We start from the raw sequence: 15560 nt of genomic DNA on the forward strand, positions 1-15560 counted from the left end.
CATAACAGTCACCCTAATGCCCAACTCAGTCTCTGCATTCAAGAAGTTCTAGTACAGCAGTGAGGATAGTAAGGATACTTAGCCCACGGTCATCAGAGAGGGACAAATATTCTGGGGCTAACAGGACAAGAAAGGGGATCAGAGATAACAGTCACTTGGTCAGATCATACCGTATATTTTAAAATATGCTTCTTGCAAAATTACAGCTTACTGCTATGAGTTCATATTATTCATGATTTTCCCTCTTGTCTGTAAACTTGTGTACTGTAGCTGTGTCTAAGCCTTAGACGTCCTAGATGTTTTTTTCTTAATTGTGTCATTATTCATAGTTTTTTTGTGCTAAGGACTAGTCATTGGTTACTGCCAAGGACATAGTCCTTGAAAGAGAAGGGGAAAGTACTGCCCAAACCTTCATATGTGGCATTAGAAGGACTTGGCCTTTTGCCATAATTTGATGCATGGTGACCTTAAAATTAAGGGGGACCTCAGGTGCTGCACCTGTGCAATGCAGCAAGCATGGTTAGGTCCCCACCCACCTATTGGGCTGTGTGGTCAAGCTCCATCTTGACTCAAGCCTTTTCTCTTCCTGGGCTCTTCTCCATCTGAAAATGCTGTAGGGAAGGGCATGCCCCTGACTTCCAGGGAGGTGACATTAGGTTCCCTTTCTTTCCCTCTCTCTCCAGGTGCCAAGCTCTCCTGATGAAATGTGTTCTGCCCCACTGGGCTCCAGGGACAGTGTCTGGTGCTGTTGAAGCCCTTATTCGAACTTTCCAGAATGGATAGTCCCCCAAAGCTGACTGGAGAGACCCTCATCGTTCATCACATCCCCCTGGTGCACTGCCAGGTCCCAGACAGGCAGTGCTGTGGAGGAGCAGGTGGAGGTAGTGGGAGCACAAGACCTAATCCCTTCTGCCCACCTGAGCTGGGCATCACCCAGCCTGATCAAGACCTAGGACAAGCTGACTCTCTGCTGTTCAGCAGCCTGCACTCTGCTCCAGGAGGAACTGCACGGTCTATAGACAGCACCAAGAGTAGGAGTCGGGATGGAAGAGGCCCTGGAGCCCCCAAACGACACAACCCCTTCTTGCTGCAGGAGGGTGTGGGTGAGCCAGGACTTGGTGACCTGTATGATGACAGCATTGGTGACAGTGCCACCCAGCAGTCCTTCCACCTGCATGGCACTGGCCAGCCCACCTTTCATCTATCCTCTTTCCAGCTGCCACCATCTGGCCCCAGAGTGGGCAGGCCATGGGGGGCAACACGCAGTCGGGCTGGAGTGGTGGAAGGGCAGGAACAGGAGCCAGTGATGACCTTGGATACCCAGCAGTGCAGCGCCAGCCACTGCTGCCGGCCAGAGCTGGAAGCAGACACTATGGAGCTGGATGAGTGTGGGGGACCTGGTGGGAGTGGCAGCGGGGGTGGAGCCAGCGATACCTCTGGCTTTTCCTTTGACCAGGAATGGAAGCTTAGTTCAGATGAATCCCCAAGGAACCCTGGATGCTCTGGCTCAGGGGCCCAGCACTGCCGCTGCAGTAGCACATCCAGTCAGTCTGAGGCAGCTGACCAGTCCATGGGCTACGTGAGCGACTCTTCCTGCAACAGTTCAGATGGTGTGCTAGTCACCTTCAGCACCCTCTACAACAAGATGCATGGCACTCCCCGTGCCAATCTCAACTCTGCCCCACAGTCCTGCAGCGACTCTTCCTTCTGCAGCCACTCAGACCCTGGCGCCTTCTACCTGGATCTGCAGCCCTCCCCAGCTGAGTCTAAGATGTCTTATGAGTCCCATCACCCTGAAAGTGGAGGAAGGGAAGGGGGCTATGGTTGCCCTCATGCCTCATCTCCTGAGCTTGATGCCAACTGCAACTCCTACCGCCCACACTGTGAGCCGTGCCCAGCAGTGGCTGACCTCACAGCCTGCTTCCAAAGCCAGGCCCGTCTTGTTGTGGCCACACAAAATTACTATAAACTTGTCACCTGTGACCTGTCCTCCCAATCATCCCCAAGCCCTGCTGGCTCTTCCATCACCAGCTGCTCTGAGGAACACACCAAGATAAGTCCCCCACCAGGCCCTGGCCCAGACCCAGGCCCCAGCCAGCCCTCTGAGTATTACCTATTCCAGAAGCCAGAAGTCCAGCCAGAGGAACAAGAAGCAGTGAGTTCCTCCAGCGAGGCAGCAGCTGCTGTGGGCCCCACTGTGCTTGAGGGGCAAGTATACACGAATACTTCACCCCCCAACCTCAGCACTGGACGTCAGCGCTCCCGCAGCTATGATCGCAGCCTGGAGCGCAGCCCTCCTGTCCGCCTGGGCTCACTGGAACGCATGTTGAGTTGCCCAGTGCGCTTAAGTGAGGGCCCTGCAGCCATAGCCGGGCCTAGCTCCCCACCCAGGAGGGTCACCTCCTTTGCCGAGCTGGCCAAGGGCCGGAAGAAAACTGGAGGCTCTGGCTCGCCCCCACTTCGTGTGAGTGTTGGGGACTCCTCCCAGGAATTCTCACCCATCCAAGAAGCCCAGCAAGATCGGGGGGCCCCACTGGATGAGGGCACTCGCTGTAGCCATAGCCTGCCACCCATGCCCTTGGGGCCAGGCATGGACTTACTTGGCCCAAAGCCAAGTCCACCCTGGTCCACCCAGGTCTGTCAGGGACCCCACTCCAGTGAGATGCCTCCTGCTGGCCTTAGAGCTGCGGGGCAAGGCCCCCTGGCTCAGCTGATGGATCCAGGGACTGCTCTCCCGGGGAGCCCAGCCAACAGCCATACCCAGAGGGATGCAAGAGCTAGAGCTGATGGTAAGAAGCCTAAGGGTTAGCGAATATGTGGCTATTCACCAGCAGGATATGCATGGCCACCTCCGTGACGGGTCCCCGCCAAACCACCCTGTCCATACCACCAGAGGTTCCACATCCTAGATCTGTTATCCCTCCAGGCCAGGGCAGGTCCCACAGCTACAGTGGAGTGGGCTCACTGAGGAAAGACAGAGGACTCAAAAATACACTGAGCAGACCCGGCGCAGTGACTCACGCCTGTGATCCCAGCCCTTTGGGAGGCCGAGGCGGGCGAATCACTTGAGGTCAGGAGTTTGAGACCAGCCTGACCAACATAATGAAACCCCATCTCTACTAAAAAATAAAATTTGCCAGGAGTGGTGGCACCCGCCTGTAATCCCAGCTACTCAGGGGGCTGAGGCAGGTGAATCGCTTAAACCCAGGAGGCGGAGGTTGCACTGAGCCGAGATCACACCAATGCACTCCAGCCTGAGCAGACAGGGTGAGACTCTGTCTCAAAAAAAAAAAGAAAAAGAAAAAATACACCGAGGAGATAAAATCAGCAGGACTTAGAGGCTGATTGGGAAATGAAGGATTCAGAAGACTGATTCTGAACCTGGATGATGGGAAAGATGAGGCCATGGATAGGGGCTGTAATCACAGGAGATTTCCTGGAAGAGGGATAAGACATCAGTTAGGTTCGGACATTTAGGAATTTGCGGTGCCTAAGGGGCAACCAAGGGATACGTCTAACAACAACACACACACTGAGCGTCAGGTTTTTTTTTTCTTTTTTTTTTTTTTTTGAGACGGAGTCTCGCGCTGTGTCACCCAGGCTGGAGTGCAGTGGCGCGATCTCTGCTCACTGCAAGCTCTGCCTCCCAGGTTCAGGCCATTCTCCTGCCTCAGCCTCCGAGTAGCTGGGACTACAGGCGCCCGCCACCACGCCCGGCTAGTTTTTTTTTGTATTTTTAGTAGAGACGGGGTTTCACCATGTTAGCCAGGATGGTCTCGATCTCCTGACCTCGTGATCCGCCCGCCTCGGCCTCCCAAAGTGCTGGGATTACAGGCTTGAGCCACCGCGCCCGGCCTTTTTTTTCTTTTTGAGACGGAGTCTTGCTCTTTCGCCCTGGCCAGAACACAGTGGCCTCCCTAGGCCAGCTCTTTCCCTATTTATTTTGTTACATTTTAAATAAATATTTTATACCAGTGTGTTAAGGGGGTGCTGGTGACAGAGAGATGAGAGGGATGACTGTTTTCAAGGATTCCAGCTAAGGATGGAAACAGAAAATGTAGTCGATCATTAAAATGCAGAGATGGCAGTGTTGCATACTGGCCAGTGAGAGGGGTATCTAGATCAGACTGAAATGTCGGAGGAACTGCTAATGCAGTTTACATTTAAGGCCAATGTAGAAAGATGATTAGGATTAGTCTTTGTGAAGACTTGTAAGAAGAATGTTCTAGGCTCACAGGATAGTCTGTACAAAACCACAAAGGTACAGAATAGCTTGACCCTTTCTAGGAACTGCATATAATTTGGTGTAGCCATAGTGGAAAACAGGTGGAACCACTGAAAGATTTTAGTCAGAGAAATGGCTTTTGGCATTTGTTTGTTTTTGTTTGGTTTGGTTTTTCTGTCTGCTTAATTGTATGTTTTGATTTGCATTTTAGAAAGATCACTGGTTGTTTGCTCCTTCAGGCCTTGTTTAAAAAAAAAAAGTAATTGGGCTGGGCACAGTGGCTCATGCCTGTAATCCGAGCACTTTGGGAGGCCGAGATGGGCGGATCACGAGGTCAGGAGATCGAGACCATCCTGGCTAACACGGTGAAACCCCATCTCTACTAAAAAATACAAAAAACTAGCTGGGCGAGGTTGCGGGCGCCTGTAGTCCCAGCTACTCAGGAGGCTGAGGCAGGAGAATGGCGTAAACCCGGGAGGCAGAGCTTGCAGTGAGCTGAGATCACGCCACTGCACTCCAGCCTGGGCGACAGAGCGAGACTCCGTCTCAAAAAAAAAAAAAAGTAATTGGATCACTGGTTGTTTGGGTAGAAGATGGACTGGAAGGGGTGTCTTCCCTGAAGTCAGGAGAAAGCACTGTGCAGATTGGAAAGTCATTGGAATAAAAGTGGTAGCTGGCACTCGCTAGACGTGGTGACTCACACCTGTAATCCCAGCACTTTGGGAGGCCAACGCAGGCAGATCACCTGAGTTCAGGAGTCCAAGACCAGCTTGGCCAACATGGTGAAACCCCATCTCTACTAAAAATACAAAAATTAGCTGGGTGTGGTGGTGCACACCTGTAATCCCAGCTATGTGGAAGGCCGAGGCAGGAGAATCGCTTGAACCCAGGAGGCAGAGGTTGCAGTGAGCCTAGATCATGCCACTGCACTCCAGCCTGGGAAACAGAGTGAGACTCTGTCTCAAAAATAAAAAACAAAAGTGGTAGCTAAAGCTATGCTTGTGGCTGAGAGAGGATCCAGGGAGAATATGTGGAGTTATAAAGGGAAGAAGGGAATACTGTGACTTAAGGGATGAGCAGCAGCCTTAAAAGAGACTGAGAAGAATTAGGACAATAGAAGAAAAAGCAGGAGAGGTCAGGCATGGTGGCTCATGCCTGTAATCCCAGCTCTTTGGGAGGCTGAGGTGGGCGGGTCACCTGAGGTCAGGAGTTCAAGACCAGCCTGACCAACATGGTAAAACTCCGTCTCTACTAAAAATACAAAAATCAGCTGGGTGTGGTGGCGGGTGCCTGTAGTTCCAGCTACACACGCTGAGGCAGAATTGCTTGAACCTGGGAGGCAGAGGTTGCAGTGAGCCAAGATTATGCCACTGCACTCCATCCTGGGTGACAAAGTGAAAGTCCATCTCAAAAAGAAAAGAAAAACCAGGAGAGAGTGAAGTCACAGGAACCAAAGGAGGAGAAAGTTTAAAAAAAGAGTTTGAACCAAAAGAGTTCTAAAGAGAAATCACCTAAGATAATGAAGAATCCTGAAGGCAACATTCGGGAGTAGTGAGAGTGGAAGCCAAATCTCAGAGGGTTTAGAAGGAAAGGGAGGTGAAGCAGGGATAGCAGAGGCTCACAGCTGTCCTGTAGCCTTAGGTTGGGTCTGTTGGCTTTGCAAAAGAAAATGTTTAAAAGCCATAAATAGTATCTGTGCTGTCAGGGAGATCACAGTCCGTCAGAAGACCTCATGCTCCTAACATACGCTGAAGAGCTGTCCTTGGGGTGGGCACAGGAGGGAGATCTCTAGGGAAGAGGCAGGATCAGAAACAGCAAGGATCGAGTGGGTCCTTTGAACCCACCCCCTTCTTAGAGTGCAGTGTCTGTCTGCTGGGTGCATCTCATGGGATACTATGACTGGCGTTCTGAGGGCAAGAAATATCCTGGTCAGAGATGTGAGGAGAGGAGTTAAAAAGTGTTTTCTCTATCAGATTAAGACTTTTCATATCAAGATGCTGCTGTGTTCCATAAGTCTCCAGTCTTCTCTTGATTCTGTACAGCTTTTTTCTAAATCAAAAACGAATGACAATTCATCAAGCTTTGAATGACAAAAGAAGGGACCAGTAGATCCAATCTAGGAATGACAGTATAGAAAGCTGAGAAGGTCGGCTGGGCATGGTGGCTCACACCTATAATCCCAGCACTTTGGGAGGCTGAGACAGGAGGATCACTTGAAGCCAGGGGTTTGAAACCAGCCTGGGCAATATAGTGAGACCCTGTGTCACCAGAAAAAAAAAAATTAATAGCTGGGAGTGGTGGCACACGCCTGTAGTCCTAGCTACTCAGGAGGCTGAGGCGGGAGGATCGCCTGAGCCCAGGATTTTGAGGCACAGTGAGCTATGATCCCACCACTGCATTCCAGCCTGGGCAAAAAGTGAGATCCTGTCTCTAAAAAAAAATTAAAGTAGGCCAAGTGTGGTGGCTCACACCTGTAATCCCAGCACTTTGGGAGGCTGAGGTGGGCAAATCATTTGAGGCCAGGAGTTCGAGACCAGCCTGGCCAACATGGAGAAACCCCATCTCTACTAAAAATACAAAAATTAGCCAGGCATGGTGGCGCACGCCTGTAGTCCCAGCTACCTGGGAGGCTGAGGCACAAGAATCACTTGAACCTGGGAGGCGGAGGTTGCAGTAAGCTGAGATCGCGCCACTGCACTCCAGCATGGGTGACAGAGTGAGACTCTGTCTCAAAAAAAAGTAAATTTAAAAAAAAAAAAAAGGGCAGCTGAGACGGCTCTTTGAGATACTGAGCAGCAGAATCAAGATTTAAAGGGATCTTACTGAATCTTGAAAGAACAAAACTAATAAAGCAGAGACCAATGTGAAATTTGATATGTAACCTGCACTTGAGTTGATTTGGGATATTTGATTGCAAACTCAGAATGAGTCAGCAGTTGGTAGAGCTTCCAAAAAGTTAAGATGAGTGGATTCATTCATAGACTCCAGAAAGAAAGAGTGGATAGTCTCTCACTCCTCCGAACCAGTGAGTGCTCAGTGGTATTCCATTGAGTTCTGGGCACCACATTTTAAGAAGGAACCGGGGGACTGGGGCTATTTGACCTAGAGAAAAACTGACTCGGGTGAATACAGTCTCTGTATCTGGTTTTCTTAATGAATGTCACATAGAAAAGTGAGAAAACTTATTCTGTGTATTCCCTGAGGGTAGAACTAAGACCCATTCCCCACAGGGACCCCCTTCTTACCTGATCTTATTCCTCTGCCTCAAACTGTATCCTGGGAACTTAGCAGAGAAGAGTTTTAAAAGGGTAGGAATAAGCAGTCTAATTCAGACATACTTTATATAGAGGGTATAAGAAAGCTGTGGTTGGGATGACCTAATCCGATAGCCAGAGTCAGCTCAGCCTTGAAAACTGATAAACAGGCGGAAAGGAAGAACACATTCCCGATGGGAAAAGCAGTGTGCTTTATGACAGGGATGTACCGGGAAGAGTAGGGTCAGTGGGGGCAGGTGTGGAAGTCTGAGGGGAGAGCAGCCTAGCTTGTAGCAGGTGTGGGCACCTAGCTCGCTGAGAAAATTAGACTTTATTCTGGAAGATAAAATTTGTATCTCAGAAGCTAGTTGGTGTATGTAAGAAGCTTCTGGTTCAAGCCAGTGAGACTGGCTTGAATCAAGAGTGACCGTGGAGATTCCCTCATTTAACAGATCGTTATTCACTGCATACTGTGTGCCAGCCTCTGTTCCAGGCATTATGGATCCAGCAGTGAATAATATAAAATCCCACTTTTCTGGAGCTCTTATAAGTAGTAATGGACAATAAACACACTAAAAGGACAACTTTTAATTGCTGGAAAGTTCAACAGTGCTGAAAAGAAAATGAAACAAGATAATGAGATAGAGAGCAACTTGCCAGAGGGGCTGAGGTAGTCAGAGAAGGTCTTATTGAGGGGGTGGTATTTGAGCTGATGCCTGAATGGTGAGAAGATTCAGGCAGAAAGAAAAGCAGGTGCAAAAGGCCCTGAGATGTTCATGCACCTGGTATGTTTAAGGACGGGGAAGTGTGGCTGGAGCACAGTGAGCCAGGGAGAATGCAAAGTTTGTGTAAGCACTGACTGGGGATAGCAGGAAGGTGGAGCTTGAAAGTGTCCCCTGGGAGTGAATCAGAAGCACCTCCCTAATGGGATTGTGGTCCCCATCCCCTCCGACTCTTTAATGTAAGTAAGATGAGAGATAGGAAAACCTGGCCTGATACAATTTCACATGTAGTACAATGTGGTAAAAAGAACAGTGGCTCTGAAATCAGACTCTGGGTTAGGCAGAATTCTAGCTCTGCCACTTCCTAGTTGTTTGACCTTGAGCAAGTGTTTTAATCTGTCTACATTTCACATTTCCTAATCTGTCAAGAGAACTAATTCCCGCCTCACAGAGATAGCCCCCCTGCTGGTGAGCTTTCACCAGGGCTTTAGGCCGGGTGCGTGCTTATAGTGCCATCTTGCGTTTATTCGGAGATCTACAGTGTTTTGTTGGAAGTACAGTCCATCCACTGTCCCACTCCAGTGTCCTGGAGTTTTGTGTTTAGTTCTGAGCACCATATTTTGAGGGACATTGACCTGAAGACTGCCTGAAAGAACAGGAGAGGCCCAGCCTTGGGGAACATACCTCCGTTCAGGGGGAGCAAATGTGGACTCTGAGGTTCCAATACCAGGATCGTGAAAAGAGTGGGGAGTAGGGGTAGATACGGATAACAGGAAGGCTGCAAGTAAAGAAATATCTTACTATGGTTAGATATGCTCAAGAATGAGATGTGCTGGCATGATTGGAGATGGGATAATGAGCAAAAGCTTGAAATCAATAACATCTGAAACATTTTCATCACTGAAAATGTGTGACTGTGACTCCAAGACTTAGAAACAAAGAAAATGGTTCTGCCATTGACAGAAATGGAAGTCATCGGAAAAAACGAGAAAGGTAATGGATGAGCTGCTATAGCACATTTTAAATGAAAGCAGAACTATAAAGCAGAATGATCTGGAGATCAAGAGGAAGGTCCAGGCTAAAGCTTTGGGTTTGGGAGTCATCCTGTGGCAGTCTGAACTCAAACTGTGTAAGAAAGAAGGCATAAGGTGATATGTAAGAGTTGAGCCTTAAGATACACTCACCTTTGGAGTCATGAAAATGAAGAGGGACTGAACAGCAGAGAGGTACAAGACAGTCCAGCACCATAAAAAACAATAGGAAACGTTTTACAAAAGAGGGGAGCAGTGTCCCAGTCCACAAACTTCTACCCCATTCAATTCCTGCCCGTCAGGTCCCTGACCCTCTCCCCTCTCCCATCTCTGCTTCTGGGTTTTCTCTCATATGGGTTTCAGTGTCTGTCTACTGATTTCTTCTCCATCCCTTTGCTACAGGGGGTGGCACTGAGAGCCGACCAGTCCTTCGCTACAGCAAGGAACAGAGGCCAACCACGCTGCCCATCCAGCCCTTCGTGTTCCAGCACCACTTCCCCAAGCAGCTGGCTAAGGCCCGGGCCCTCCACAGCCTTTCCCAGCTCTACAGCCTCTCAGGCTGCAGCCGTACACAGCAGCCTGCCCCACTGGCTGCCCCTGCTGCTCAAGTCTCAGTCCCAGCTCCCTCAGGGGAGCCGCAGGCATCCACTCTCCGAGCCACTGGCAGAGGTGCCAGGAAAGCTGGGTCTGAGCCAGAGACCTCTCGGCCATCGCCCCTGGGAAGCTACTCCCCCATCCGGAGTGTTGGCCCCTTTGGGCCCAGCACTGACTCTTCTGCCTCCACTTCGTGCTCCCCTCCTCCAGAGCAGCCCACAGCCACAGAAAGCCTGCCCCCATGGAGCCACTCCTGTCCTCCTGCTGTCCGGCCTGCCACCTCCCAGCAGCCGCAGAAGGAGGATCAGAAGATACTGACCTTGACTGAGTACCGGCTCCATGGAACAGGAAGCTTGCCGCCTCTGGGCTCCTGGCGATCTGGCCTCAGCCGAGCAGAGAGCCTGGCCCGGGGAGGTGGTGAGGGCAGCATGGCCACCAGGCCCAGTAATGGTATGAGCTCCAGCATCTCCCTCCCCAACCCACCACCTCCCCTTTGAGTGGCTGCTTACAGTCTCGCCTGGGGCCAGAGGTTAGGATGTCTGCGTCCTTCCCCAGCATCTGTAGATAATAACCTAGTGTTTCATGCGGGCCGCTGGGTGGGTGTCAAACTGTCTCACTGTCTCCTGCCAACTCTTGTCTTTCTGCTGATCTGTCTGCTTCCAGCCAACCACCTATCCCCTCAAGCCCTTAAGTGGCGGGAATACAGGAGGAAGAACCCACTAGGGCCACCTGGTTTGTCAGGGATCCTAGACCGAAGATCACAAGAAGCTCGGCTGGCCCGAAGAAACCCTATCTTTGAGTTCCCTGGCTCCCTCAGTGCTGCCAGCCATCTGAACTGCCGGCTGAATGGTGTGTGAGCAGGGTCCCCAGTACACCCGGGGCAGGCTCTGCCATGGCTGGGAAGGGCTAGAGAAGGGGTCAGTCCCAAAGGAACATGTCTCAGACAGAACAAGGCACTGAACTGGGCTGGAACACTGCACCGTGAGTTGCTCAGGATTGACTTTTCTCTTCTTTCCAGGCCAAGCAGTGAAGCCGTTTCCACTGACCTGCCCTGACTTCCAGGACCCCTTTTCCTTGACAGAGAAGCCTCCAGCTGAGTTTTGTCTGTCCCCAGATGGCAGCTCAGAGGCCATTTCCATTGACCTGCTTCAGAAAAAAGGTGCATATAACCCCCAGCTCAGGCCAGGGACTCTGCTGTCACTACCTCCTCACACTTGCCCTACCACCTAGCCAGTCTTAAATCTCTAAGTGCTGGCCGGGCCCGGTGGCTCAAGCCTGTAATCACAGCACTTTGGGAGGCCAAGGCAGGTGGATCATGAGGTCAGGAGTTCGAGACCAGCCTGGCCAACATGGTGAAACCCCATCTCTACTAAAAATACAAAAAAAATTTGCTGGGCGTGGTAGTGGGCGCCTGTAATCCCAGCTACTCGGGAGGCTGAGGCAGGAGAATCATTTGAACCCAGGAGGTGGAGGTTGCAGTGAGCTGAGATCACACCATTGCACTCCAGCCTGGGCAACAGAAGTGAAAACTCCATTTCAAAAAAAAAAAACCAGAAACAAATCTCCAGGCTCTAGGGCCGGAGGAGAAAGCTGTGTATCATGAGTGCATATGACTGAGCAAGGGTCATTCATCAGAGGCTTTCGGAGTCGGGCTCCAGTCCCTTCCTGCAGTGAGCGAAGTCTCATGAGGAGGCTTCCATGTCATCAAAAAATGCCTCAGTGCTCTTGGAGGGGCAGGTGAAGGTACTAGAGGGCCTGGCAGCTTGGGTAAGCGTGTTGGTGACATCTAGTAAGATGAAGACTGACAAGACCCACTCTAAGAACATTTTTAGGGAGATGGAGAGAACTGAGCATAATTGTGGGCTGAAGATGAGCCTGTGAAGAGAGCTTAAGTTCCCTGCAAAGGCAGAAGGGGAGAATCAGAGCTCAGGGAGAAAGAACCCGGGCAAGAAGGGAAACAGCCACCTTCCTCCAGGACATGAAGGGGATGCAAGTGGGCAGAGGAGTGAGGGGTGTACATATGAGATTGTTACGAATTTTGGAGGCAGAGGGAAGTTAAAAGAGTTGATAACTAGGGGCCCCTGTTCTCTGAAGCAGAACCAAGGGCTTGAGAGGAGTGGTGTCGATTTCACATGGCAACTTGAGGGTATGGCAGGGAGTGCTGACAAGGCACGTATCAAAGAATCGCCCTTGTCTGGCACTGGTGTGAGGGACTTGGGTTTTCTTCAGATCAGTGGCCTGGTTTCTCAGAGTGGAGAAAACTCATAGTTGGCCTGAGCCAGGATTGGAATAAGAGGACTGAGAGGTGAGGACATTGGGAGGCTTGACAATGGCATCATTGAGGTGGCTCCAGGCTGGGAAGTAAAGACAGGAAGAGCTTAAGAACTGGGCAGAACCAGAAAACATCCAGGCCTGAATGTTCTGATGAGACCCACATGCAGGTGTGGAGACTGAGTAAGTGTGGGAGCCCTTTCCCACCCCCGCTGAAGTTTCAGCCTCAGCTGAGTTGGCTAAGGACTTGCTCAGGGACCTGTCACATCACATTCTTCCTTGCAGGGCTGGTAAAAGCTGTTAACACTGCTGTGGACCTCATTGTGGCCCATTTTGGCACAAGCCGGGATCCCGGGGTGAAGGTAGGCGAGGAAATGTGAAGAGCTGAGCTCTGCCTGCACGCCCTTACCTGTCCTGCGCTACCACCTTCCCTTGCTGTCTTGCATTTAGAGCCCAGGGTTGGGTACTTAGGAATGGGGATGGCAAGAGGGGAACCATGAGGGCCTGCTATGAGAGGACCATGGTCAGGCCTGAGGCAGTTTACTGCACTTTCCTACCACACCTACAGGCAAAGCTGGGAAACAGTTCTGTGAGCCCCAATGTGGGCCACCTGGTTCTGAAGTACTTGTGCCCTGCTGTCCGCGCTGTGCTGGAGGATGGGCTCAAGGCCTTTGTACTGGACGTCATCATCGGGCAGCGTAAGAACATGCCATGGAGTGTGGTTGAGGCTTCCACACAGCTAGGTAGGTGCTGGGTGCCAAGACGGGGACCCGGGGCTGAATTTAGGGTTCCAGAAATTGGTCATGTGACCTGCAACCCTGGCTTCCTCCCAGGCCCATCCACCAAGGTCCTGCATGGCCTCTACAACAAAGTCAGCCAATTCCCAGAGCTCACCAGTCATACCATGCGCTTCAACGCCTTCATCCTCGGCCTGCTCAAGTGAGTGCACAGAGCGGCAAGATCCCCTAAACAACTTGCTCTGCCCCCAACCCCCGGGCTCTGCCTGTGCCAAGGAACCAACTCCCTGGACAGACAGAAAGGGTGGATCTGGAGGGTCCTCCCAGCCTGCTATGACCTCTCAGTAAGTCACTGCCTTCCCACTGTGCCCATGACTCTGACACTGGTCACCAGCGTGGGCTGCTTTTACAAATCTGTAATCTGACTTATTTGGAAATTAGTCGGGTTTCTTAATTTCTCTGGACCTTGTAAACCCTGATCCTCTCCATTCCAGCACTACTTCCAAATCCTGCTTGACCCTAAGTCCACCTTGGGACCCACATCCTAGTAACATGCTTTCTCAGGTATGGGCCCAGGCCATCTCCTTTGGCCCTGAGCTGCCTGTACTTTCACACAGTAGCCACCTTGATTTCTTAGGTCTACTGCAGGCTGACTCCACTCCAGGAGGAAGCAATTGGCTTGTAAATCACATGCCCATCTCCCTCCACACATCCCCACTGACTCTCTGGAATTAGGTGAAATGAATCGTGCCATGGAAGGGTGCGTTCACCTATTCTTCCTGTGCCTGACCCCCTGGATCTGTCTCCTTATCTGGCTGTATTCACACAAGACTCAACTGTCTTCATCTGTCTCCCTACAGCATCCGGTCCCTGGAGTTCTGGTTTAATCACCTCTATAACCACGAAGGTAATGCCCAGAACCCTGCAGGTCAAACTCAATGGGTCAGAATTCAGAGGCACAAAAGAGGAAGGAAGAGCTCTTTTCATTGCTGGAGGTGGGGAGGGGGACCACACAAGCGTTCATCCTCAGAGCCTCAGGCTTCCACCCAAGGCCTTCCCCAGCCTCTGCTTGAGTTAAAACCTTGGGCCAGGCACGGTGGCTCAGGCCTGTAATCCCAGCACTTTGGGAGGCCGAGGCAGGTGGATCACCTGAAGTCAAGAGTTCGAGATCAGCCTGGGCAACATAGTGAAACCCCATCTCTACTAAAAATACAAAAATTAGCTGGCTGTGGTGGCACATGCCTGTAGTCCCAGCTACTCAGGAGGCTGAGGCACGAGAATTGCTTGAACCTGAGAGGCAGAGGTTGCAGTGAGCCGAGATCACACCATTGCACTGCAGCTTGGGCAACAGAGTGAGACTCAGTCTCAAAAACAAAACAAAAAACCTTGGAGCCAGCAGGATACTCCAGCAATCTGGGAGTCAGGGTGGCCAGGAATCCCAGCATCTCACTCCTCTAAACTCAGGGCCACCGCCTGGGGTTGGAGGGTTTAGGCACTGCACAGCTGTGGGTGGCAGCGTTTACACTTAGTACATGCAAGTTGACTGGTGCACAGCCTGCGCCGCTGTCTGCCACAGCTCTGCCCAGGCTGTCTTTCAAAGTCCCACTTGGGCCAGGCTCTGCTTCTCTGTGTGGATCAGTCCCTCTCTCTTTTCCCCTAGACATCATCCAGACCCACTACCAGCCCTGGGGCTTCCTGAGTGCAGCTCATACCGTGTGTCCCAGCCTCTTTGAGGAGCTGCTGCTGCTGCTACAGCCCCTGGCCCTGCTGCCCTTCAGCCTTGACTTGCTATTCCAGCACCGGCTGCTGCAAAGTGGGCAGCAGCAGCGGCAGCACAAGGAACTGCTGCGGGTGTCCCAGGACCTGCTGCTGTCTGCCCACTCCACGCTGCAGCTGGCCCGGGCCCGGGGCCAGGAGGGCCCTGGAGACATGGACAGGGCAGCCCAAGGGGAGCGGGTGAAGGGCGTGGGTGCCTCAGAAGGTGGAGAAGAGGAAGAGGAAGAAGAGACAGAAGAGGTGGCAGAGGCAGCCGGGGGCTCAGGGCGTGGCAGGTGGGCCCGAGGTGGGCAGGCCGGCTGGTGGTACCAGCTGATGCAGAGCTCCCAGGTCTACATTGATGGCTCCACTGAGGGTTCCAGGTTCCCTCGTGGTAGCAGCAATAGCAGCAGTGAGAAAAAGAAAGGGGCAGGAGGTGGGGGGCCTCCCCAGGCTCCACCACCCCGAGAGGGAGTAGTGGAGGGGGCTGAGGCCTGCCCTGCCTCTGAGGAGGCCCTGGGCCGGGAAAGGGGTTGGCCCTTCTGGATGGGGAGCCCCCCTGACTCTGTGCTGGCTGAGCTGAGGCGCAGTCGGGAGAGGGAAGGGCCTGCTGCCCCACCAGCAGAAAATGAGGAAGGGGCCTCAGAGCCTTCACCTGGAGGCATCAAGTGGGGACACCTCTTTGGCTCCCGAAAAGCCCAGCGGGAGGCCCGGCCCACAAACAGGTGAGAGCCTGCCCATGGTAGGGATGGAGGGAGTAGGGAGCCTGCTGTAAGCCAGGGCATGGGCAGAGCCTGAGTCCAGCTGCTGTCCCTAGGCTCCCCTCGGACTGGCTGAGCCTGGACAAGTCCATGTTCCAACTAGTGGCACAGACAGTGGGTGCCCGCCGGGAGCCAGAGCCCAAAGAGAGCCTGCAGGAGCCACACTCTCCAGCCCTGCCCTCCAGCCCTCCATGGTGAGCCTGGGGAAAT

General features: G+C 52.2%; 1 protein-coding gene across 6 annotated transcripts in view; it reads left to right on the plus strand.

The window, feature by feature from the left end:
• RUSC2 (RUN and SH3 domain containing 2) overlaps window positions 1–15560 on the plus strand; it is a 72117-nt gene that overhangs the window by 55775 nt on the left and 782 nt on the right. For 5 of the 6 annotated variants that reach the window (XM_021927406.2, XM_017949751.3, XM_021927405.2 and 2 more), the window contains 10 exons: window positions 684–2789; window positions 9635–10276; window positions 10490–10675; window positions 10845–10985; window positions 12383–12459; window positions 12666–12840; window positions 12931–13036; window positions 13695–13741; window positions 14495–15314; window positions 15407–15544. In XM_021927406.2, coding sequence (XP_021783098.1) covers window positions 776–2789; window positions 9635–10276; window positions 10490–10675; window positions 10845–10985; window positions 12383–12459; window positions 12666–12840; window positions 12931–13036; window positions 13695–13741; window positions 14495–15314; window positions 15407–15544 — 4346 coding nt within the window. In that variant the 5' untranslated portion in view covers window positions 684–775. The remainder of the gene's footprint in view (window positions 1–683; window positions 2790–9634; window positions 10277–10489; window positions 10676–10844; window positions 10986–12382; window positions 12460–12665; window positions 12841–12930; window positions 13037–13694; window positions 13742–14494; window positions 15315–15406; window positions 15545–15560) is intronic. The other variant, XM_021927407.2, reaches the window with a different exon arrangement.

This window comes from Papio anubis, chromosome 13 (assembly GCF_008728515.1).
Source record: "Papio anubis isolate 15944 chromosome 13, Panubis1.0, whole genome shotgun sequence".
NCBI classification, from domain to species: domain Eukaryota; kingdom Metazoa; phylum Chordata; class Mammalia; order Primates; family Cercopithecidae; genus Papio; species Papio anubis.